The 25,717-nt window shown below is 41.4% G+C and overlaps 1 protein-coding gene across 4 annotated transcripts in view; it reads left to right on the top strand.

Moving 5' to 3' along the window:
• Nucleotides 1-23,140, top strand: part of AHCYL1 (adenosylhomocysteinase like 1) — a 42,144-nt gene extending 19,004 nt beyond the window's left edge. Inside the window, exons 1-17 of one of the 4 annotated variants that reach the window (XM_007449303.1) lie at nucleotides 1,615-1,922; nucleotides 7,165-7,276; nucleotides 9,777-9,920; nucleotides 11,093-11,193; nucleotides 11,628-11,730; nucleotides 12,901-12,995; nucleotides 13,576-13,682; nucleotides 14,530-14,646; nucleotides 14,901-14,964; nucleotides 15,758-15,846; nucleotides 16,182-16,252; nucleotides 16,629-16,723; nucleotides 16,809-16,907; nucleotides 17,314-17,382; nucleotides 17,840-17,918; nucleotides 19,273-19,393; nucleotides 21,073-21,776. In XM_007449303.1, coding sequence (XP_007449365.1) covers nucleotides 7,186-7,276; nucleotides 9,777-9,920; nucleotides 11,093-11,193; nucleotides 11,628-11,730; nucleotides 12,901-12,995; nucleotides 13,576-13,682; nucleotides 14,530-14,646; nucleotides 14,901-14,964; nucleotides 15,758-15,846; nucleotides 16,182-16,252; nucleotides 16,629-16,723; nucleotides 16,809-16,907; nucleotides 17,314-17,382; nucleotides 17,840-17,918; nucleotides 19,273-19,393; nucleotides 21,073-21,079 — 1,452 coding nt within the window. In that variant the 5' untranslated portion in view covers nucleotides 1,615-1,922; nucleotides 7,165-7,185 and the 3' untranslated portion in view covers nucleotides 21,080-21,776. Of the gene's footprint in view, nucleotides 1-1,614; nucleotides 1,923-7,164; nucleotides 7,277-9,776; nucleotides 9,921-11,092; nucleotides 11,194-11,627; nucleotides 11,731-12,900; nucleotides 12,996-13,575; nucleotides 13,683-14,529; nucleotides 14,647-14,900; nucleotides 14,965-15,757; nucleotides 15,847-16,181; nucleotides 16,253-16,628; nucleotides 16,724-16,808; nucleotides 16,908-17,313; nucleotides 17,383-17,839; nucleotides 17,919-19,272; nucleotides 19,398-21,072 lie in introns of those variants that run through there. The other 3 variants (XM_007449300.1, XM_007449302.1, XM_007449301.1) reach the window with 3 other exon arrangements.
• Nucleotides 23,141-25,717: the final 2,577 nt, after the last annotated feature.

Here is a 25,717-nt window from a genome sequence, read left to right as displayed (position 1 = left end):
GGGGGGGGGGGCAGGTGGGAAGCAGGAGAACTCTTCTAAATTAGCAGAAACTGAAAAAACCTAACAACCAAATAAATTTAGTGAACCTTGATTCCATTCTGGGTTGGAAGAGTCGGGTTTACAGCTATGAAGGATATACTTGAGAAAAATTAAGTAAATTTGAATACAGACTGGATATTTGATGATATAGAGTTGTTGTTAATGTTCTTAAGTATTATAATGTTATAGGGGCTCTGTAGAAGAATATCTTTGTTAGAAGATGCATTCTGAAGAATTTATTATGAATTTTTATATTTGGAAATTTTTTTTTTGCAGGACCGTTTGAAAGTATGCATGTGTGTATATATAGAGAGATAGAGAAAGAAACCTAATATGGAAAATGAAAAGCTTCAATCTAGATGGAGGGTATACAAATGTTCATTATATTATGTTAATTTTTTTATGTTGAAAATGATCATAATAAAGTTGGAAAAATAAATAGAAAGTGCCAACTGGTGCTGGGGGGTGTGGTGGGGGGAACTTTGGTGTATCAGTAAAGTCATGGGTATGTTCCCAGAACCTAGATTTCCTCAGTCACCTGTACAAAAAACAGCAACGAAAAAAAAAAAAACCCTAGAGTTAATGATAATTCAGTGTCAGGAGAAAAAGAAGAATGACTGGAATGTTTTCATATAATATTGGTAGACGGATTGAGGATGAGGAAAGTTGGGACTGGCCAGGCAACTGGACAGGTAGATAGCTAAACAGGCATTGAAACATAGTCCGGTTGCGTGTTATGTTCTGTTGTAATTTGTGGTTTTCAAAAGATGAGGAAGCCTTTCCTCTTACTTGTTGCTTTTTTTTTTTTTTTTTTTTTGCGGTACGTGGGCCTCTCACTGCTGTGGTCTCTCCCTTTGCGGAGCTCAGGCTCCGGACGCGCAGGCTCAGCAGCCATGGCTCACGGGCCCAGCCGCTCCGTGGCATGTGGGATCTTCCCGGAACCGGGGCACGAACCCGTGTCTCCTGTGTCGGCAGGTGAACTCTCAACCACTGCGCCACCAGGGAAGCCCACTTGTTGCCATTTTTTAAACCTCTTAATTTTACCTCTAGTTGGCAGTTGGAGGCCTAGATCACTCATTTTCACTAGAGCACTTTAGGAGATAATAGAAAGCCAATGAAGTGTGCTCTCTAATACGAAGAGAAGGGGGAGTAGGTGATAAGGGTAAAACCACTCTTTGGCAGAGTTTTTCAAGATTTATGTTCCTGGGCTTCCCTGGTGGCGCAGTGGTTGAGAGTCCGCCTGACGATGCAGGGGACACGGGTTCGTGCCCCGGTCCGGGAAGATCCCACATGCCGCGGAGCGGCTGGGCCCGTGAGCCATGGCCGCCGAGCCTGCGCGTCCGGAGCCTGTGCTCCGGGACGGGAGAGGCCACAACAGTGAAAACGCAAAAAATAAATAAATAAAATAAACTACTTGAGATAGTCGACACTTTATTAAAAAAAAAAAAAAAGATTTATGTTCCTTCCTCACCATTTAAGTGACTCAGCAGTGTGGGCCCTGGTTTTGCCACACCCCTTGCTCCCACCAACATTGAAGAAAGATCAAGTTGAGTCCCATTTTGAAAGGAGTGTTTCTTCTGACAGTGGAATTGGATTCTAACAGTGTGTGTGTGTGTTATATCCTGTTACTATTGAGACACAGCCCAGTGGAGTGGGGGAGGGAGATGTGTGCTGTGATTAGATTGCCTGCCCCCTCCCTCTAGAAACTCAGGCCCCATCTGGGGAAACTGAGAACTTAAGAAACTTGAGACAGGGAAGGAGGACAGTAAGCAGCCAAAACCTGCCGAGTCTCAGAAGACTGGTTTCTGCACCAGGGAATGGAAGAAGTGACTGGAGGTGGCTCTGGATTCGACTCTGGCCTGAGATTGATTCCCTTGAGATAAGCTGTTTTCTGTTGGTGTACCTGTGGGCCACAAGTTGAGAAAGGGATGCCTTTCATTTGGGAAGTTTCTTTTGCCTGATTGAAAGTCTGAAATAGTTTTTGTACCAAGAAGTTGGTGTTTATTGATAACTGTTTCTTTGGATTCATTTGAAATGGGAATCAGACTGATCAGTGGTAAGTATCAAGAAAAGGTCTTGGACTTTTTTAATGCTGACAGCCATACTCTCTTCATTTCCTCTGAAAAAAAAAGCAGGTGAGAGTAGAATCTGTGGAAGAAAGAATTAGCCAGAAGATGTGTGAAAAGGGGATTAGAAAAGATGTGGTAGGAGTCCTGGAAGGAGTCCATAGATCTTTCCATAGATCTTCCATAGATCTTTCCTGAAATAGCACTGAGTACTTAGTTGGTGCCTACTAGACGTATTGACTAAAGGAATGTAATACCCTGAATATTATCCTGATCACCCTCCACTGGCCATCGTGTCATAGCGGAATTCTGGTGGCTGTTAATTCTCTGATTTAGGACCTAGAAGACAAAATTGGGTGGGACCTGGGAAGGAAGTGTAATTAAGCTACTTAATCTGAGTAGATAGACCATGTGTTTGTGGAAGTAAACTTCTCAGCTTCTGATGGTAAAAAATATCAATTAAGATCAACTAAACAAGTAGTATACAACTGTTTTTCTTCTCTGGAGTCTTATAGCTGTTATCGATTGCCTATGATTCCTTCTTGCTAAGTTCTGTAGAGCAATTCTTTTAGCTCAGTCTGTCACTAGACTTACCACTAGGTGGTAGATGTACCATACGCCAAATTGTTTCTTCAGTAGAGCTTTTCTTACCATTCTCAGTATCACATAGAAGAGTCAACCATTGTACCCACCAAGCTATTTTAAAAGGTGCTCTAAAATAGCACATAAAATTGGCCTGACATTTAATTGAGTCGCTAAGGCACAGCAAGTACACTTCTGTATTTGGATGTGCTATTTGCAGAATGGGTCAATCTGATATTCTAACCTTTCTCATATATGATTGATATTAGTTCAAGAATAGAACACTGGTGGGAATTCCCTGGCGGTCCAGTGGTTAGGACTCCGTACGTTCACTGCCGTGGGCCTGGGTTCAATCCCTGGTCGAGGAAGTAAGATCCTGCAAACCATGCGGCCTGGCCAAAAAAATAGAACACTGGTGTGTTTGTTGTGGGTAAGGCTGTTTATATGGGGTAGTGAGTATTGAAACATAGAATAGTTCTTTAACATAGGACTTTTTGATTTTCAGACCTTTTTGGACTTCAGCTATCTTCTTTTCCCTCCTCCTCATCCCCATCCTACATCATATTCGACCTGGCATTCCTTACAGGTCTAGATTTGAAGAAACATGAAAGCATACCAATTAAGACTTAATAATGATTGGAAGAAATCATGATAAATAGGAAGTAATGTAAACAGAACGACTTTGTGGTCATATTTTGTATTTTGTTTTCAACTAAATGACCATGTTTCGCTTAAATGCGGTGAGTCCAACCCAATTAGAAGGCTGTTATTGAGATCTGGCTTCACTAGAGAGAAAACTTGTGATATCTGTAAATTGCTTTTGGCAACACTGTCTATTTACAATGTGAAGGTGAACAACACTCCAGGAGGTATTTCACCAAGGAGAAGACAGAGCTACTAGCTATGAGGACAGCCAGTGGAGCTAGCAGGCCTGATGGAAACTGGCAGAGAAGCTGCATTTCACAGCAGCAGTTATTGATATAGGTTCTCTTCTGCAAGTAGTTTGGGGTGGGAGAGAAGACAAGGTTATCATGTATCTTTGTGTAGCTGAATCATTTTATTTTTAAGCATTGAGATTATCAATATGCTGCAAGAATAGACAGTGACCCATTTATGTCATGGCCTGAGTTAATTCTCTGCCCACTTCAAATGTGGACCATATTCATTATCTGAGAGATGAGGCGCTGCAGTGATTAGTAAGCTCCTTGCAACAGTCTCATATTTTTAGATGGGAAAGATTTGGCTAAGCTTTAGGCTACTAAAGCCTAATCCCATTCTACAAAGTGGGATTATGACTGTTAGTTCTTAGGTTGCTAAAGAAATACATATCTGTCTTGACACAGCAGGCTGTCTATATTTTTTATTTTAAAAAACTGCAAGTGTTATTGCATTTCCCTCCCCCACCCTTCCTACCCCCAGGTAGGTGGTGTCTGGGAATATACCCAGAACCTTTGGGGGGAAAAAAAAGATGAACAGGGAGGGAATCGTAACAGTCATTAGAGGAGAGCAACTTCCAAATAGGCTGCCTAGGCCAGGAGCAAGGAAGCTGATGGAGGAAGAGCTGCCTGTGGAGAGTGTTAAACGGTGTTGATGGTCTCTTGACTGTTTTTTCTGCCACCAAAATAACTGCATATTGGGTTGAAAGTCATTACCTTGGTCCTGGTTTAATCCCTTCAGTAAATCTAGCTTTGCTGGCTGCAGAAGTCATGTGAACATACAGTGGGAAATCCTATCTAGAAGGGCAGATGCTGACTTGTGGCCACTTCAATAAATGGTTTTGGTTTGGTTTGGTTTGGGTTTGAAAGGCAGTTGTGTTTTTGACATTTAAGCTAATTAAAGTTTTAGCACCTAAACTAAAAAAGCTGCTTCTTCAGGTGTACGAAGATACTTGTTAATCAAGTTCAGGTGTAGTGTTTGTGGTTTAGCTTGAATCTTTATTATTTACTTATTTATTTTTGAAATTCGATTGATTTGATCTGATAGAAGAAAGAAATTTGAAAGGTTCACTCGTTCTACAAAAAATTATTGAACACTTCCCATGTGCAAGATCCTGGTCTAGATGCCAGAATATGTAGCTCTCTTTCCCTTCCATGCCTTTAGGATCTATCCTTAGACTTAAAAATACAGTCTGTGGACTCTGCCTCCTCTCTATTTCACAAAGTAACCTAAAGAAAAACTGTCCAGTTGGATGTTAAGCCAAGGTAGGTTTAAAATGAAAGCACACTGAAGTTTTTCTTTCAGGCCTGCTGCCCCAGTAGTATTATCTATGACATCAGTATTCTCTGCTTTGATTCTTGGTGTAAAAACACAAGTCTGTGTTCCCTTGATTACTGCTTCATTACCTGTAGAATCCTACTAATTCAGTAATCGCCTTGCTCATATTAGCTGCCTGTGCCTAGGCTGCACAGTTATGCCTGATTCTTACACTGCCACCAGATGCTACCCTAGCTGGAGGGTACATATGACAGAGGACGGGAATGTTTAGCAGCTGTAACTAATGGGCGTTTTACTATTCCTGGCTTCAGAATGCCTATAACCAGGTTGCTAGCCTTATGGAGAGAAGATTTTAATCTGTAATAGGTTACATTTCCAGATATTATTTGCTGAAAACTTAGCTTAATGAATTCTCCATGGGAACCTTTTCAGATTTAATCAGCTTGTGAGGAGAAGCTTGATTCAGATTCTCAAACCATTCTGTTTTTCAGAGGAGGTCGAGGTTTATTTTATATTTCAAAGAAAGGGTTTATCAGAGTTTAAACAGGAGTTTAGGAAGAAGATTTAAACCAGTTAATAGAAGTGTTTTTCTACACTTCAGAAACACTAATTAAGTTAACTATAAATAATGTTAATTGTAAGCTATTTGCTATTTATTAAAGCCAGTCTTCCAAGTATCCTTCAAAAGTTATCTGCTTCTGCCTTATTTCATTTAAGAAATTTTCTTTTTAACATTTTTATTGGAGTATAATTGCTTTACAGTGTTGTGTTAGTTTCTGCTGTATAACAAAGTGAATCAGCTATATGCATCCTCCCTCTTGCATGTCCCTCCCACCCTCCCTATCCCACCCCTCTAGGTGGTCGCAAAGCACCGAGCTGATCTCCCTGTGCCATGCAGCTGCTTCCCACTAGCTATTTTACACTTGGTAGTGTATATATGTCAGTGCTACTCTTACTTCGTCCCAGCTTACCCTTCCCCCTCCCCGTGTCCTCAAGTCCATTCTCTACATCTGTGTCTTTATTCCTGTACTTCCCCTAGGTTCATCAGAACCTTTTTTTTTTTTTAGATTCCATATATATGTGTTAGCATATGGTATTTGTTTTTCTCTTTCTGACTTTCTTCACTCTGTATGACAGACTCTAGGTCCATCTCACTACAAGTAACTCAATTTCGTTTCTTTTTAGGGCTGAGTAATATTCCACTGCATATATGTGCCATATTTCTTTATCCATTCATCTGTCGATGGGCACTTAGGTTGCTTCCATGTCCTGGCTATTGTAAATAGTGCTGCAATGAACATTGTGGTACATGACTCTTTCTGAATTGTGGTTAAGTTTTTTATACAGAGTTTACCAAGTCATTATTCTCTCCTTCCTTCAAATTAGTCCTAATTTGGGCTTCCCTGGTGGCGCAGTGGTTGGGGTCCACCTGCTGATGCAGGGGACACGGGTCCGTGCCCCGGTCCGGGAAGATCCCACATGCTGCGGAGCGGCTGGGCCCGTGAGCCATGGCCGCTGGGCCTGCGCGTCCGGAGCCTGTGCTCCGCAAAGGGAGAGGCCACAGCAGTGAGAGGCCTGCGTACCGCAAAAAAAAATTAGTCCTAATTAGTTGGAATTTACTATGGTATGTGTGTTTTAAAATTTTTATTAGAATATTCTGGTATTTTACTGTATAGAAGGTTCTGGCAATATTCCATTGGCTTTGTGAAGGATAGGTACATGATTGGACTCTATTAGCACCCCAATGCCCATCGCCATTTAAGGCATCTCTTCATAATTCTTTCAAAAAAACAAAGACCATTGCTAACTTCAGGATAAGAATATGCTACAAGAGAATATTCTGAAATAAAAAACAAGCAGAAGCCCTAAGAGATTATGCCTGCTTTTTGATAGAGTTGAGAGCAAGGGTAAAGAGATTAATGTCTCAGGGTTATAAGAGAAGAGAAAAGAAAACTTTATGGAACGTGGGAAGGAAGACCTGTGAAATTAGACAGATGCTAAACGAAGTTGGGTCTTAAGCTCTCTCTCCTCCCCCTGTCCCCACAAAATTCTGCTGAAGCCATTGGGAAGAGATAGTAATTGGCATTTTGGGAGGAGTCAGAGAATAGCCTCCTCCACCCTCATTTCTGGTGGAAGAATTACTGGCTTAGTAGGAGCCACCTGATAATACTATCTTTTAGGGGAGGCAATGTATGGCCTTTAAAAATGAAACATTTCATAGAATCCTTGTTGTAAGTTTCAACTTTTTGTCTTCCTCTTATAGCAAATCCAGTTTGCTGATGACATGCAGGAGTTCACCAAATTCCCCACCAAGACTGGTCGACGATCTTTGTCTCGCTCTATTTCTCAGTCCTCCACTGACAGCTACAGTTCAGGTAGGTGTGAACTTCCTGTTCTCTCTGATCTCTCCTCCCTATTCCAGAGTCTTGAGCTAGTACTCTACCCAGTTCTCTTCACTTATCTAGGATCTGAAAATACCTCATGTCAGGACTGCCGGTCTTTGTGCTGAAAGCTGATAACTAATGGTTGAGCAATGGGAATGTTCCCAGCCAGGGTTGTAGCTGGAGAAGCTTTTGTCATCTTGAGACTTTCCTCCCCAATGGTCTCTGTGTGTGGTCTGTGGCCAGTGCCTAGTTGGTAGTACTGGGCCGGTTCCCATTCCCACGTTTATTCACCCACATTGAGAGGGGAGAAAATCAATGGTATTTTGGCTGCCAGAACTGGCCTTGAAGAAGAGGTGTACTTTGGAAGCATAATTTCTGATTTCTTTGTTAAAGATATACCCTGCCACCTGTTTTTCTTTCTTGCCTTTAAGACTGTTTGAATTGTCAACAATAAAAATTAGTGGGCTTCCCTGGTGGCGCAGTGGTTGAGAGTCCACCTGCTGATGCAGGGGACACGGGTTCGTGCCCCGGTCCAGGAGGATTCCACATGCTGCAGAGCCGCTGGGCCCATGAGCCATGGCCGCTGAGCCTGCGCGTCCGGAGCCTGTGCTCCGCAGCGGGAGAGGCCTCGGCAGTGAGAGGCCCGCGTACCGCAAAAAAAATTAGTATTTGGCTCTTTTTATTTACTAGGTTACCCTTTATGTTGAAATATCTTCCCCTGTTAACCTCTGGAGTAGGAAAGAGTCCAACTAATGTGGCTCCAGCTGTTTCTTTTTAGTTCTCCTCTCCTATCTTAACCCTATATAAGCAGTCTTTTTTTCTGCTTTGAACTGTGCCCTTCTCAACTTTAGAGGCGGGTATTAGAAAATTAACATGGAAAAGGATATAGAATCTTAGTTTGAGTACTGGAGGAAACGGGGCATCTAATCCAACCCCCTCATTGTTCAACTGAGGAAACATTGTTAAAAGATTAAAAGGCTTGCTCAAGGTCATAGATTGCTATGAATGGCAGCAAAGGAATTTGTACCAAAAGCCATTTATTTTCTTTTGCCATAATCTTGTTTGCATTGTATTACTAACATTAGGACTGGGCTTGAGGTATAAGGACTGTTTAAAAAAAAAAAGAAACGGATAGACAATTTTTTAAAATTTATTCTCTGCCCCGTGACACTGATAACCCATTATGGACAAGATACGCAGACAAGTACAAATGGTGGTATACAGGGTTAAGTACGGAAATAAATGAATATGCAGTCTCACTGTGAGCATGTGTGCAAGAAAAGGTTCCAAAATATAATGGCTATCATAAGTGAAAAGGTGTCTTGGAGTGAGACAGATACAAAAAGTGATAGGTGACAAGCAGGCTAATTATAGCTAAGAGAAAAAAATTTGAAAGATTGAGTTATAAGAGAAAAAGTTGGGATGAGTGATGGAAGCTTTAAGAAGTCTTTAAAGATCTTGATGGCCATGTTTTATGGGGACCTACGAGAGCATTTTTAAAAGCTTAATGATAGAGTTAAATTGTCCTAGTGGATAGATAATCTTTAGTAGTATTTGTGTTAGCTGGACAGAGGAGGTTGTGTATGTAGAAGTCAGCGAGAGACCTGGTACACTGGCAGAGACGGTGATCAGGAAAATATTCAGTGAGAGAAAAAAAGTGATTTGAGAGGTAAGGAGTGATTGTTTTATATTCTCCTGCGTATCTATCTGCAAGGACATTTTTGGCTTTTTGTGAAGCTGCTTTTTAAAGTTGAACATCTTGAGTGATCTCAGGGCTGGCAACAGAATCAGTGCTGCTCATCTTTTGTGTCATTTCTGTGTTCCTTAGTGCAACCTAGTGTAAAATCTCTTTATAAGATTTTATAAGATACGGTTATCTTACTGTTTTTATTCTTTTACATTAATGGTTCTCAAAGTATGATCCTCTAAACAGCAATATCAGCAGCACTTGGGGATTTGTTAGAAATGCTAATTCTTGGGTCCCATCTGAGACCTACTGAATGGGAGCTTCTGGCAGTGGGGCCCTAGCCATCTGTGTTTCAACAAGCCTTCCATGTGATTCTGACAGATGCTTTAGATACTTAAGTTTGAGAACGAGTGATCTATAGAAATAACATTCCTTATATGGCCTAAATTATTCTCCCATTTTTGCTATGTCTGGTTCCAGTCCCGGTTGGGACCAAGTGCCCCTATTTTGAGGGATTCTCTTGAGCTGGTGCAGGTTTGGGATCAATAGCTCCTTATCACAGGCACTAATGGCAAAGTCATCGGTGGGGGGGTGGGTAAAAGGGCCACAATACCGAAAGATCTACAACAGTTTCATTCATACCATTTCTTAGACCCTGGAGGAGTAGAACGGAGAGAGACGTAAGAGGTGGCTCCAATTACGAGTGTTCGCTTAACTTAAATGAGAGTCCCTTGGTGACTGCACTCTGTGGAGTTGGGGCCATTGAGGTTTTTCTTTCCTCATTTCTTTCTTTCCTGGTTCTAGCTGCGTCCTATACAGATAGCTCTGATGATGAGGTTTCCCCCCGAGAAAAGCAGCAAACCAACTCCAAGGGCAGCAGCAATTTCTGTGTGAAGAACATCAAGCAGGCAGAATTTGGACGCCGGGAGATTGAGATTGCAGAGCAAGGTAAAGAAAGGGAGTGGGTAGGGGACCAGAAGCAGCCCACTCGCTAGTCATCAGGATGCACAAACAACTTAAGGCTTGAAAGCTAACTTGAAAGTCTCCTGGGAAACTCCGGTATCCTGGACTTTTATATAAACAAATCTATCTGTATGGAGCTTGAGCCTCAGGATTCTTGTTCTTGTTCTCCCTGCTGCTTCCTGTTCTCAGCGTGTGGTAATTACACAGAGTACTTTCTCTTTTCCTCCCGCATGATACCATATTCAAAGATCTGCTTGCAGAGTCAGCAAGTCCTGGATCAGTACATGGTGGTTAGTTCTGCGGGATCCTACCATAGCTGTCAATCTCAGAGACCCAGATTTCCCAGAAGCAGCAAATGTGGGAGGGTTTTCAGCTAAGGATGTGGTGACCTAGGGTCTCTTTTGGTCTTTGATCCTGAGCACCCTCTGCTGGAGTAAGAGTAAAAATGACAGACAATCAGTTAAATCTTGGTTTCTCTACCCAGCCCCACTCACAATAATGTCTCTTTACTCTTGTTGTTTTCACATTGGAGGCATGTTCTATACTGGGCAGGAGTACAGAACTCAAACAAACTGATAGAATAGGACTAGACAGCATAGAAAAACGGAAGCAAGTGGCTTCTGCTGATGTAAAGTCTTTCTTCCTGGTCTGATGATTGTAGTATATAGGAATCCATTAGTCAATGCCATAACTACTTCCCTCTTCTCCCAGGTGAATGGGGACACTCACCTTCCATTTCCATCACTTTTGAGAATTTGACTACATTTAAGCCCTCTGTATATAAGGCTGAAACAGTAGAGGAAGAGAGAAATTCCAAGTGATTAGATAACAACTCACTGCTGTTGTTCTGCAGTTGAAGCTGCCAGGCATCAAATAAATATGCTTAGAGGGAATTCCCTGGCAGTCCATTGGTTAGGACTCCATGCTGTCCCTGCCCAGGGCCCGGGTTCAATCCCTGGTCAGGGAACTAAAATCCCCACAAGCCGCGTGGCACGGCCAAAAATAAAATAAAATTAAAATAAAAAATGTGCTTAAGAGTTTTTTCTTCCTTACCTCACCATATCTCAACAGATCCAGACCAGCCCTAGATGTCGCTGGGGCAGGAATTAATGATATTGCTAGTGCAGACCTAGCTCAAATACTCTGTTCTTTCACAGACATGTCTGCTCTGATTTCACTCAGGAAACGTGCTCAGGGGGAGAAGCCCTTGGCTGGTGCTAAAATAGTGGGCTGTACACATATCACAGCCCAGACAGCGGTGAGTTTGTTGGGAGAAAAGTGATGGTCTTCTGTTGGGAGTGGGGGTGGGGAGGGACACTTTTTCTTTTTTTTTACTTGCTTTTCCTTCTCCATCTAACTTTCAAGTGCTAACTATTAAGTGGAACCTCCCAGTTACACAATAATGGGGTTTTCTACTTTGATTGTGTAGATATAACCTACTTTTAACCAACCTGACTTAGGGAGATCTCGATTTGCAAAAATGTGATTGTTATAAATACGTTATTAAGACGTTTGGGACCATTTTTGGGGGGTAAAGTTAGATTCCAGTGTACTGACTAGTGGATTACACACCCTTTTGTAACTTCCCAGTGTAGCACCTGTTGCTGCTGAGTTGCTGGGCATCGTTCTCTTAATTACCACTCAAGTCTGGCCCTCCTCCTTCTCACTCTGTCTTCCTATACATCTATATAGGTGTTGATTGAGACACTCTGTGCCCTGGGGGCTCAGTGCCGCTGGTCTGCCTGCAACATCTACTCCACTCAAAATGAAGTGGCTGCAGCACTGGCTGAGGCTGGTAAGTTCAGCTTTTTTCACCGACTTTGCTGCAAAATAATTATCTAAACATAATTTTTACATATCAGAATTATCTTTACAATGTCATGTATGTCTAGGTGCTATAAAATGTGGAGGGTAATAAAAGTGTCAACAGGAAGGAAATGGATAATAAAGGTCCATATGCATAATGGAATATTGTATAGTCATTTAAAATGATCTTTGTAAAGAATCTAATATTTGGGGAAATGCCCAATTCTAATGTTAAATGAATGAGAAAGAACTTTAAACTATGTGAGCTGTGTGAGTATGAGCTCAGCTGGTCTCCTTTCACAAAAGTCTCCTCACTTTTGAGAGAACACAAGTAAGAAGTACCATCTATTTGATAGTTCATTAGATAATTTGGTATTCAATACTGCATTGAAAATATATGAACTACTTATGAGTTCAATTAAACATAAAGCAATTTTTATTGTTAAAATGTTCAAAGGAAAATCACTCTGAAGTTTCTTTAAGGTTCTCACATCTTCCTGTGATCCTCAGAAAGCAACTGTGTAGTACTTTTGTTTTTCTTGTTTACTCTTTTCTGATGTTTATTGCAGAACATTTAAGAGGTTCCCCAAAAAAACTAAAATCCTGCTACACAGAGGTAATATTTGACATATTTTTCCATTTTTCTGTTCACTCTTTACAGAGATGAAATAAGTCTTGGTATATATACAGTTTTATAACGTTAAATATAACATTTTCAGAAGTAGTTTCCATGTCACTGAAAACTTCGACAGCATCATTTATAATAGTCGTATGGCCATGTGATTTTACTTCACTGTTTTCCTAATGTTGAACATTTAGTTTGTTTCAAGATATTTGCTAATATAAATAATGCTGTAGTGAACAGCTTTGTTTTGATTCCCACTTCATTTTATCTCCTTAGAATAAAGTTCCACGTATAAAATTGACCAAATAGAATAACATTTTAAGGTTCTAAAATACTTTCAAAAACAAAAATCCCTTAAATTCTTAACTAATTTCTGAACTAAAGATGCTCTTTTGACTTCTTGCCCTCCGTAAGTTGTTTCCTTTCCAGTGTAATTTCTTTAGCCTTTTTCTCTTCACCTGGATCTCAGAGAGTGATGTTGGTATAGGACACTCCCCCAAAGAGGAATGAGCTGATTTGTTTCCATCTCTACAGGAGTTGCAGTGTTTGCTTGGAAGGGCGAGTCAGAAGATGACTTCTGGTGGTGTATTGACCGCTGTGTGAACATGGATGGGTGGCAAGCCAACATGGTAATAATGCATATTCACCCTACACTTTTGGCAATGGATTTCTTTCCTTTTTTCCCTCAAAGCATGGTTCCCTAAATATGTTTCGGATGTTTGGTCTTATGCACTTACTTTGTTGCCAAAATGGTTAGCATGATACCTATTCAGGATGGGTCTGAGTACTGAATGGAAAGGTGGGGGAAGGGTAAGACCAACTGAACACATGTGGCTCATACACAGCAGAATGAAATAGAAGAAAATGATATGGTACCTCTTTGGAGTAAAATTCTGGTTTCTTTCCTTCATTCCCCAGCTCTCCTTTTACGTTCCAAGGGGCTTTATATCAGGGCTCTAGACTAAAAAATAAGTCTGTGATATAGCCTACTACTCTTCACCATAGCCTAGAACAAACTTAGGAATCCTTTTAACCATTTTACACCAACAAATTTGACTGTGTTTCCACTGTCTAAACCTGCTCTAAGGAGCTCTGAGGAGTGCTCTCCAAAACATACAGGGCTCTCTTACTAGTGCAGAAAGTGGGTTCAAAGTTCCCCCCAGCTCTAGCAGCCTGAATGCCCATAGAAGTCTTCTGGCTGTTCTATAGATCCTGGATGATGGGGGAGACTTAACCCACTGGGTTTATAAGAAGTATCCAAACGTGTTTAAGAAGATCCGAGGCATTGTGGAAGAGAGCGTGACTGGTGTTCACAGGTAACAGATTCTGGAGTAGCTGCCCCTTGTGTCCTTGCCTCAGCAGATTCTTCTGGTCTCTTTTAGGCTTTAGGGCTATGTTTCAGGCTTGTAACTAAATGGGAGTATCTTCATTAGATAAAACTTTTGAGTATATATACCTTTGAAAAATATCAAGGAGACCCTAAAAGGAAGTTATTTCAGATTCTAGTTCAGAAATTTTCTCTCCCATTTATTCCACTGTGATTCTCAGTCATTGCTGGGAGGTAGGGAATGAATATATCTTGAAAAACTGTATTCAATTTTGGATTATAATTTTATATCTGAAATACAAAAAAATCTATTGTAAAACTATATGTTATACACATTACAAAAAATAAAACTGGGCAAAATATTATTTGCTTGTTGGAGTACCTAAAAAATATCTGAGAGAGTGTTTCTCATTTGGGGGCACCTTGCACATGCTTAAACACCACACACACACACACACACACACACACACACACACACACACAGAACCATATCAGAATCATTGATAATCTTTATCAGAAGTAGGCATGGATTTTTTTTTAAGATTAAGAAAATGCTGGTCTAAGGAAATGTATCCCCTTTTATGAAAAAGAAGTAAATTTCTTCAATTGAAAGGTTTTTTTCCTTCCAAAAAAAGGCAGGGGGGAGTTGGGAAAGAGAAAATGAAAAGAAGTCAGGAGGGATAACAAGGAATTACCTTGTTTACTAATATTCTTGGGCAATAAATAAGACTGGGGAGGGCAGCACAGAGCTTCAAGAGAATTAGGCAGACTTGGCCAGCTACTGTGTTTTACCAGCTAACTTTGTTTTTGTTTTTGTGGCTTTCTTCTCCCTTTAGGCTTTATCAGCTCTCCAAAGCTGGGAAACTCTGTGTTCCAGCCATGAATGTCAACGATTCTGTTACCAAACAGAAATTTGATAACTTATACTGCTGCCGAGAATCCATTTTAGATGGGTAGGTTGAAACGTATAATTATTCAAATTTATAGGGGGTAAATTTGGGTTGGGTTATAATGTTAGTCTGATATCCCTCCAGTTTTGCCCCCTGGTCTTCCTGTGGCTTTAAAAGTTTGTTAGAGGTGTTCTATCTCATACTGAGCCCAGCCAACTTCCAGCTGAAGTTCTTATGGGGCATTGCCCACACTTAAATTTTCAGAGGGCTGTATTTGAGCTAATAATGTTTGAGTTGAGGCTTGTCTGTTTCCACAGCCTGAAGAGGACCACAGATGTAATGTTTGGTGGGAAACAAGTGGTGGTGTGTGGCTATGGTGAGGTAAGTAGCTGGGCCTCAGTGTCCGCCTTTTCACAGACTTGTTAGAAATTTTGAGTGAAGGAGACTTGTGCTGTCAGTGTATAGTCACTGATGCAGGGTTTAAAATATGCTTTTAGATAAAGTGTCTCAAAATAGTAGCAGAAGTCCTTTATTCAGATTTATGAATAGAGACATATAGAACGAATTGAGTTTTCAGATTTCACCACTTTGTCTTATGGTATGGAATGTTGCCATCATTTCCCCCCAGTTATAACAGTAACCTTTTCATTATGAGACTTAATTCAAGTAAATATGTAGCATTTTGGTCCCACAGGTGACTTAGTGGAGTGAAGGGTAAAATCTGAAGTGGCATATAGTTGATTATCTCTAAACTAGAATAGATGACAAGAGATTTTATTTATTGTCATAAACAATGACCCACAGAAGTTTCTGAGCTGCTGGGCTGTCCTTGAGTGAGATGCTTCTCAAGTGATAGTTATCAGGCTTTCCTGGAACAAGAAACTAGAGGTTACAGTTGATCTTCCTTGGTCTTGTTACCTTGATGGTGATACTTTTATTTCCTTTATCTCTTTTACTATCCCAAGCTCCAGCCCTTGCTAAAGCCCTTGAAATGTCTGCTAAATCACTCCTCTAAGGGTCACAACATAATCAGGATCTGTTTCTCCTCTGCTTGGATTGGAGCATCTTTGCAAGGACTTGCTAGATGATTGATGGTTTCCGGGAGGCTAATTCCCATCTCCCAGAGAGCCTACCTGCCTAAATATCTGTGCGACTTCTTTCTTATGCTCTGCAGGTGGGAAAGGGCTGCTGTGCTGCTCTCAAGGCTCTCGGAGCAATTGTCTATATCACAGAAATTGACCCCATCTGTGCTCTGCAGGCCTGGTAAGAACAGCGGTAATACCATTAGGTTCACTCCAGGGACTTTATGTTTCTAAGAGTTTGGTTATTGTATTAACCATTCCTTGGAGAAATTTCTCAAAGAAGGAGAAGGCTAAGATTGCTTTATTCCCTGCATTGTAATCATAGGGCACTCATAGAGCTTCTTGGGGAGTCTGAAGAGCCCAGTGTGTATAGTTTAGCACAGCATATTACTACCATTCCAGTGAGGTAGCCCTGGATTTAACTTTAGAAAGACATTTAATTGTCTCATTTTGTGACCAGCTTCTGTCCCACTGCCTCCTAGCTTTTACTCATAGTGTTCCTTCCTTTTCTTCCAGCATGGATGGGTTCAGGGTGGTAAAGCTAAATGAAGTCATCCGGCAAGTTGATGTCGTAATAACTTGCACAGGTAAGTGTCAGTGCTTTGGTGTACATGGAGGAGTATTAACTCTGAGGTTAAATCTTGAAAATGATCTAATTGACTTTTATATAAAGTAGGTAAGACCTGTGTTCTGTTTAAAAGTCTGAGAACTAGAGTAAGCTATCAGAACCTTAACATATTTTCCAGAACAAAGAGCCTTTTTCCTTGATGGCTTTTTATCCTGCTTGATCTTAAAACCAAATAACTGAGCCTAAAGAGCTGTTAGGCAACGCACACTTCTTTCCTCACAATGTATACATGCTCTTTAGTGCCAGCAAACCTCTCTCCCATGTTCTAACTGAAAGCTAGTCAGTACCTTTCCCCGCCAGGATCTGTTTCCTCAGCCACTCTCCTTTACTTTTAGGAAATAAGAATGTAGTGACACGGGAGCATTTGGATCGCATGAAAAACAGTTGTATCGTTTGCAATATGGGCCACTCAAACACGGAAATTGATGTGGTAAGCCTTCTCTCATTGATTTGTTGCTAGGCCTTTTTTTGCTTCCTTCCATTAGAGACAGTCAACTGCGCTCTCTTCCTTTCAGACCAGCCTCCGCACTCCGGAGCTGACGTGGGAGCGAGTACGTTCTCAGGTGGATCATGTCATCTGGCCAGATGGCAAACGCGTCGTCCTTCTGGCAGAGGTGCACACACAGAAGGGTTCGGGCACTACAGCACAAGCAATATGGTTAGAGCCATCCAGGGAGGGGTGGCAGGGTACACATATTCGGCCTATGTTTCCCTGAATTCTGTCTTTGGATAGAGGTATAGTTCTCAAATAGTCTGGTCTCCAAATAGAATAACTCAAAAAATATCTACTTTTTACTAAGTAACGTACTACTTCCTGACCGCAGCTGATTCTTCAGTTCTTCAGACTCAGATGGACTTGCAGAAAATAAGATAAAACGTAGAGTCCTGATTTGGAACTGTAATTCTTCCTCTACTAACTGAGTCTAGAAGGAGTATAAAGTGCTTTCCAATATTTGTGTGACTTGCATGACATGACAGAGGGATAACACAACTCACCAGGGCTCTGTTTCAACTTCTCAGGGTCGTCTGCTCAATCTGAGCTGCTCCACAGTTCCCACCTTTGTTCTGTCCATCACAGCTACAACACAGGTATGTGACAAAAGGCTGGCTTAGCCTGCATTGAGATGAGTGGAACTGGGCCTAGATCAGAGTTCCAATGAGAGTGTGCCCTCCTGTGTTCTTATCAGCCTGTTTTCTTCAGGTTACAAGTTGTCAAGATTTCAGCTTTCTCAAGTGTAGAAAATAATCATTAGTCAGGCAGAGTCAGTGTTTGTGTCCCTTTGGTTGGCTCTTTTAATTTAGAATATAGTGTTTCAGCTCAGTTGTATTTAGTCTCTTCTTTTATTAGGAACTAAACAAAAGCACCAGTAAATCCTCCCATGATGTGTGCTGGTGTTTATTATAGTCCAAGTCCTGTGTGCTGTCACTGTGGTAGATCACTTAAATATTTACCCCAAGACCCTGTTAAATCTAGTTCTTTTGTTTTTGTTTTTTAATGTCCCTAAGAAGTGTTTTTGTGTTTTTTGACCCTCTTTTCCCTTCTTAGGCTTTGGCACTGATAGAACTCTATAATGCACCTGAGGGACGATACAAACAAGATGTATACTTGCTTCCTAAGAAAATGGGTGAGTGAAAACAGTAGAAACCTATATTGATCCCCAGACTGCTGCATGGTTTGGTAAAATGAATATCATGAAAAGCATTAGATTTAGAGTCAGGATTCTAATCCCTGTTCTAGCACTTAGTGGTTTTTGGACCTCAGGACAAGTTCTAATCTCCATGAGCCTCAGTTTCTTTATCAGTAAAGTGAGAATGATACTAAATATATTGCAAAATTTTAGTAAGAATTACAGCTAATGAGTAAAGGTGCTTTAGCACAATGGTTTAGGGTAGATGCTCTTATCCTGAGTAACTTTATGAAGTTTAGTAAACTTACTACCACTGATTACAGCCTGGGACCAAAATGAGAGAAACAGAAACAAATATAGTTTTTTTTTTTTCCTTGCGTTATGCGGGCCTCTCACTGTTGTGGCCCCTCCCATTTGCGGAGCACAGGCTCCGGACGCGCAGGCCCAGCGGCCATGGCTCACGGGCCCAGCCGCTCCGCGGCATGTGGGATCTTCCCGAAACGGGGCACGAACCCGCGTCTCCTGCATCGGCAGGCGGACCCTCAAGCACTGCGCCACCAGGGAAGCCCACAAATATAGTTTTTATTTTCCATCTTCTATGAGATATACAAAAAATCTTCTGTCATTCCAGGGGTCAACTGTGTTGTGTTCACGTGACATAATGCATCATCTTTAGTTCTTTACCTTTCTGAATATGGTGCCAACCTCCCCTCTCATTGGTCAGCCCAAACCCCTGTCCTCTTAAAGCTAAAAAACTTCCTGCTGTTGTCCCCTTCAACAGCTTACCTCAGCTTACCTTTGGGTTTTGGCTTTTGGTTTTTAATTCATATTCATAAAGGTAAAAGCCCAGGAAGCTTATCTATGGAAAACTAATAACATTTGTGCCGGCTGCCTTAGAAATCCATGATCCTAAGATTGAGGCCTTTATGGATCTTATCGTAAGTAAATGTTGATGACTTAACTCTTTTGACCTTACTGGTGTCCACTTTGATTCATAATTTGACTATGATCCAGCTAAGGAAGTTGCTGCAGGAAAGTGAGAATAGTACATGGTATGTTGGCCATTGAGGTGAACCCAAAAGAGAAGAATGGGGAGGAACAAGCCGGCCCATTTTGTCCCGCTGGCAAATGGCTTTCTAAATGCACTCTGGACGTACTGAGAGAAATACCTTAAAGGCAACTTTGAGGGGTTTTTTTAAATTAAGCAAATATTCCGAGTTAGATTCTTTCCAAGTTATTCCAAGCCTTGTCCTCTCTCTCAAAGAAGCTTCAGATGAAAATAGGGGGAAGTTATGCCCTGAGAGGCATATTTGAAATGGAGTCTGCCCCCCTGCCGCTTTGTTCTTCCTAGATGAGTACGTTGCCAGCTTGCACCTGCCATCATTTGATGCCCACCTGACAGAGCTGACAGATGACCAAGCAAAATATCTGGGACTCAACAAAAATGGGCCATTCAAACCCAATTATTACAGGTAACTTGGGAGAAAGTAAATGGAAAGCTCTTCTCCCCAATATAGTTTTTTTTTTTTCCTTGCGTTATGCGGGCCTCTCACTGTTGTGGCCCCTCCCATTTGCGGAGCACAGGCTCCGGACGCGCAGGCCCAGCGGCCATGGCTCACGGGCCCAGCCGCTCCGCGGCATGTGGGATCTTCCCGAAACGGGGCACGAACCCGCGTCTCCTGCATCGGCAGGCGGACCCTCAAGCACTGCGCCACCAGGGAAGCCCACAAATATAGTTTTTATTTTCCATCTTCTATGAGATATACAAAAAATCTTCTGTCATTCCAGGGGTCAACTGTGTTGTGTTCACGTGACATAATGCATCATCTTTAGTTCTTTACCTTTCTGAATATGGTGCCAACCTCCCCTCTCATTGGTCAGCCCAAACCCCTGTCCTCTTAAAGCTAAAAAACTTCCTGCTGTTGTCCCCTTCAACAGCTTACCTCAGCTTACCTTTGGGTTTTGGCTTTTGGTTTTTAATTCATATTCATAAAGGTAAAAGCCCAGGAAGCTTATCTATGGAAAACTAATAACATTTGTGCCGGCTGCCTTAGAAATCCATGATCCTAAGATTGAGGCCTTTATGGATCTTATCGTAAGTAAATGTTGATGACTTAACTCTTTTGACCTTACTGGTGTCCACTTTGATTCATAATTTGACTATGATCCAGCTAAGGAAGTTGCTGCAGGAAAGTGAGAATAGTACATGGTATGTTGGCCATTGAGGTGAACCCAAAAGAGAAGAATGGGGAGGAACAAGCCGGCCCATTTTGTCCCGCTGGCAAATGGCTTTCTAAATGCACTCTGGACGTACTGAGAGAAATACCTTAAAGGCAACTTTGAGGGGTTTTTTTAAATTAAGCAAATATTCCGAGTTAGATTCTTTCCAAGTTATTCCAAGCCTTGTCCTCTCTCTCAAAGAAGCTTCAGATGAAAATAGGGGGAAGTTATGCCCTGAGAGGCATATTTGAAATGGAGTCTGCCCCCCTGCCGCTTTGTTCTTCCTAGATGAGTACGTTGCCAGCTTGCACCTGCCATCATTTGATGCCCACCTGACAGAGCTGACAGATGACCAAGCAAAATATCTGGGACTCAACAAAAATGGGCCATTCAAACCCAATTATTACAGGTAACTTGGGAGAAAGTAAATGGAAAGCTCTTCTCCCCAGTATTAAGCCATGCAGGCTAGCCAGCTTTCTTAAATAGTGTTATAACTAATTTTGAAGAGTACAAGAACTCTGCCCCACACTAACAAGGTAAACAGGGAAATTGTATATCTAGTAGTAGATGTAAAGAAGTCAGCATTTTCTAAGATTTTGGAGCTTGAGCCTCACCCCCAGAGATTCTAACAGAGGTAGTCTAGAATGGGGCCCCGGCTTAATTTGTAAAACTTCTTCAGATTATTCTAATGTATTGTCAGGGTTGAAAACCACTGATGTATAGTATTAGGGAGCAGGAGATACAGCTAGAGGTGGCATTGCTGGAAATCCTTTGGAAGTGCAGGGAGGAGCAATCCCTGGGGAATTACTGCAGGCATCCCTGGCCTGGGCAGGGGAAGGACCCTGGAGAGTGTTCTCTGTTTTGGATTCTTTCCTTGGAACGTTCATGTGGAAGGCACAAATACTAAAACAGTCAATCTCTTTCTTTACAGATACTAATGGACCGTATTACCAAGGACCAGTCCACGTGAACCACACAACTCTAAAAGAAATATTTTTTAAGAAAACTTTTATTTTCTTCTTAATCCTTTCCTCTTGATTTTTTTTTCCTATAATTTCTTTCTTGTTTTTTCATCTCATTATCCAAGTTCTGCAGACCACACAGGAACTTGCTTCATGGCTCTTTAGATGAAACTGAGATTCAAGGTTTCTCACCCTAGTCACTAAAGAAGGATTTTACTCTCCCAGCCCAGAAAGGTGATTCTTTCTTTACCATTTCTGGGGACTTTATAGTCTTAATTGGGTACCTTATTAACAGGAAATGCTAAGGTACCTTCTATGTGGAACAATCTGCAATGTCTAAATTGCCTTAAAAGAGCCCATTTCTTAGCTGCTGAAATCAGTGCTCTTTCACTTCTTCAGAGGAGCAGGGATGGTACCTACCAGGCAGGTAGGTTATATATAGGTGGTGCATGTTAATTTCCCCTAGATGTTCCAAGCCCTGTTTCCTGTGTAAAGGTGGTATGTTTGGTTCAGAGATGTGTACTAGTGAGTGTCGCTTGTTAAGATCTGGTAGGCCCACTTGGATTTAGTACAGCCCTTCCTCCACTCCCACCAGACCCTCTCATTTTCCAGGTTTTTATCCAGACTGTACTCTATTATAAAGTTGAATTTTGTCCCCTAGCATTTATTTCTGGGTTTTTCTGTTTGTTTTTGTTTTGTTCGTTTTTTGTTTTTTTGTAAGTAAGAAAAATGTTTAGTCTTAATACTGAGGAGCTGCTTGAGTGGTTGTTACCAGTTTATCTTTTGAACTTTTGGAGCTAAAAGTGCAGAGTTGAGTCTGGAGAAATGCAGATCTCAAACTCTGATAATCCCTCAGTTTCTAGCCCATAGTTTATAGCATCAGTGAACTGGGGCCATAACAGTAAATTTTATCAGCTCTGCCCCATCAGCTTGTGCTGAAAGCAAATTTGAGCCATTACTCAGTATACAGCACTGAGCTCTGTCTTTAGGATTTATCCTTTAAGAGCAAGTTTCTAATCAGCTGTGCTTCTGCAATTTAAAATACTTAAAGGGAGGTAGATGTGGATGGGAGGAGGAATGATAAATTGGGTCAGGCTGAGGGAAACTAGCTCTGTATAACTTGTCTGGGACTTTAGGACCCATGTAACTTTAGTTTTACAGAAGCAGTACCACTTTTGATTGACGCATGTCACAGAAAGTTTATGAACTGAGACCTCAAAGGGCAGTTTGTGCATAGAGAAAATAATCAGTGTGTCCTGGCTCACACTCTGAAAGAATCCTCAGAGATAAGAGGGATGTATTCCCATGCCATGCACCCCGCTTACCAGCATTTCTGCATGGTCAGGTGAGCATTATGCTCATGAGCTTTAAGTGTATAATTATCCAGGATTCTAAATTCTCAACTTGTTCTAGCTGGTGATCCTTCAAAGTTGGGTCAGGCAGTAGTGCTAGATACTAGAAATTTTCATTTCCCTATTGCCATTGATCAGAGAAGACAGACATTAAAAGTAGAAATATAAGAAGGAAAGCTTTCACTCTGTGACTTCCTAGCAGGGGTCAGTGATCTTGCCAAAACGTTTTTCCCTCTCCTGTTTCTCCGTAACCAGCCCATTCCCACTCCTTGCCAGTGTGACCATGCTTTCTTCTCTGTAGATGCTAATGGTTCAAGCCCTTTTTCCCAAGGCGTTTAACCAGCCAATCAGAACAGCACATCCTTTAGGGGAGGTAACCTGGCCAACAGTGGTATCCATCGTGTGAGTTCTGCTGGAGGGAAGGGGCCCAGGTCCTGCTGCCCTCTGGCCTGCCCCCTGCTCCCATATCTATTACTGTGTCCATAGGAATACTAGATAAGGGCTCCGTCTCTGTCAAGCCATGTAACAAAGGACACTGGGAAAATGTCTGGCATCAGAGGGAGCGTGTAGAGAGCAACTTGGGAGGAACAAGTTTATTTTGTATTGAATGATTTTTAATGAATGCAATATTAATCCTTGCAGATGAGCAATAATCATTAAAGTCAATTAAAATGATAAGACCTTATTGGAATCCTGTGTCATTCCTGGTTGAACAGCAAAACTTTCATTAAAACCTGTTTTCTAAGAAGGGACAAGTCAGGGGTCAGCTTGTTAGCAGTATCTAAGAGAGATTTGTTTAGGACCTAATACGTAGAAGAACAGGCTGGATGCAGAGTTCCTCAGTAAATATCTTAAACTTTTGTATGCCTGCTCTGTGCTGAGCATTGGGCCTGGACACTTTCACTCTGACTTCCTTCCAGGAGCAGACTTGCTACCTAAAATTCAGGGCTCCTCACTTACACAGTCCCCTTATAAGACCCTGTACCTAATTCTTTTCCTTAAAAAATGCCTCCAAAGTTATGTAAGCTTCAGCCCCCCCATACCTGTATCCATCTCTGAAGTTGTCTCCGTGTGTTCTGATTTAACAATGTACCTGTTAATATTGTTCAGAAGTAATACCTTTTCTATTTTGTTAAATTGGTCCCAAACAATGTTGATGTTTTCAGTGCAATTCTGTGAGGTTTTATCCATGCACATAAATCCAAATTTAAGACAAACTTCACATTGCCTAATCAGAGATTTAACCTTTTTTTTTAACTTTCCTGAATCTGATAACTTTATAGTTATAAAAAGTTAATCTATTATGATGGGGAAATATCTTGAAGTTAAGTATTTGAATATAAAGAATCTAAATGAACTGTTGACCCTATAGTTTTATAAATTTTTCAAGGTGTTTTTTATTGCCTACCACGTGCTAGGCTCTGTTTTAGGTATTTAGGATACATCAGTGAAAACCAAGATCTCTTCCTTTGTGGAATTTACATAAAACCTCAACAAGACTCAGCCTTCCCCTCCCCCTTCCCCTTTTTCCTTTACCCACAATTCCACCATTAGATGGGGCAGGCATCCACATGGGTTCCCAGCCTGGTGTGTGTGGGTAGGAGCTGGGGGTGTGGCCTAGTGCTGGAAGTCATCCTACACTTGGGATGGGGAGGGCATCCACGCAGGGGAGGGATGGCAATGGTGGATTGGGTAGGAACAGGGAACTTGATTAAATAAGCAGAAATATTAAGGATAACGGAAGCCAGCTTTCTCATTTTTAGAGGAGATGTCACACATCAGAAAGGGAAAAGACTAGAATAAACTCTGGTATTGGGTTTGAATATAGGGGGTATTGGGTTTTGGTGTGAACTCATGAATTTCAACATAAAGGAATATAGGGGAGCACTGTCCACTAAGTGAGCCATGGAGCAGCAGTTCCTCTCTTCCTCCAGTGAAGTGCATACACCTAGCATCCAGATTCAGGCACTACATTCTCCACTTAAAGTAGCCAGGAGTCTTTGGAGAAATGGCTGATTCCATGGCTGGGCAGGAAAAGTACAAGATGAGCAAGAAAGCAAGGAAGTACTCAAAAAAAATAATTGCATGTCAAAAGGACACAGAAACCAGCCTTAAGGGACTTACTGGGCAAATCTGGAACAATCTGAGCATCCAAATAATGGCTTATAAATCACTGAATAAAAGAGAAAACTATGAGTCTATACTGATATGAATGAATGGTTTAATGGAGAATGGGATATGTAAGTAATTTCAAAGTACCTCTTCATAAAATATTTTTTAAGTACAATGGGAAAAAGAGTTTTAAAATGGAGAAGCCTGGCAGAGTTCACCTTAAGTGAACAAAATGGGAGAAATCTCAGTCTTCCACCACTTGATAGGATGCATTGAGAAGAACACAGCATCCCTTCTGTGACATTTCTGCCAAAGATGTAAAACCTGAATGTAATCATGAGGAAGTATAAGGTAAATCCAAATTCAAAATTGTTATTTTACAAAATAACAGGCCTATAATCTTCAAAAGTGCCAAGGGGGCTTCCCTGGTGGGGCAGTGGTTGAGAGTCCGCCTGCCGATGCAGGGGATATGGGTTCGTGCCTCGGTCCGGGAGGATCCCACATGCTGCGGAGCGGCTGGGCCCGTGAGCCGTGGCCACTGGGCCTGTGCATCCGGAGCCTGTGCTTCGTGGCGGGAGGGGCCACAACGGTGAGAGGCCCACGTGCCGGAAAAAAAAAAAGTGCCAAGGCTACCAAGGTCAAAGAATAACCAAAGAACTGAAGACACATACATTAACTGAACGAACTGAAGTGGATCATTTTGCTATCAAGAACGTTATTGGAACAGTTGGTGAAATGAGTCTGAGGACTATGTGGTAGTAACATCAGTGTTAATTTCCTGATGAAGTCTTAGGGGGTGATGGGTCATCAGGTCAACCACTCTCAGATGGGTCAGGAGAAGATTATCTGTAATGTACTGTAAAGTTTTTGTAAGTTTAATTATTGCAAAGATTTAAAAAAAAAATTTTTTAATGATAGTTCCAAAACCAAAAATAATAAAATCAGACTTTGACTTTATCGATGTAGAAAATTTTAAAAATCTGTTTGCTCCATTTAGGAACGTCTTAGACCAGATAGTAATAATAAAGGTCTTAAGCCTTCTGGGTTAGCAAAGGAAAAGAAAGCAACAGAAAAACAATATTTTACACGCCTGCACAAAACAAAGTATTTCATTTGACAAGCTCAGTGAAAGTAATACGTAGACCTGGAT

The sequence above is a fragment of the Lipotes vexillifer genome, unplaced genomic scaffold (genome assembly GCF_000442215.2).
Source record: "Lipotes vexillifer unplaced genomic scaffold, Lipotes_vexillifer_v1.1 scaffold393, whole genome shotgun sequence".
Lineage (NCBI taxonomy): Eukaryota > Metazoa > Chordata > Mammalia > Artiodactyla > Lipotidae > Lipotes > Lipotes vexillifer.
Note: the sequence above shows the minus strand (reverse complement) of the source record. Positions and strands in the feature narration are given on the sequence as shown.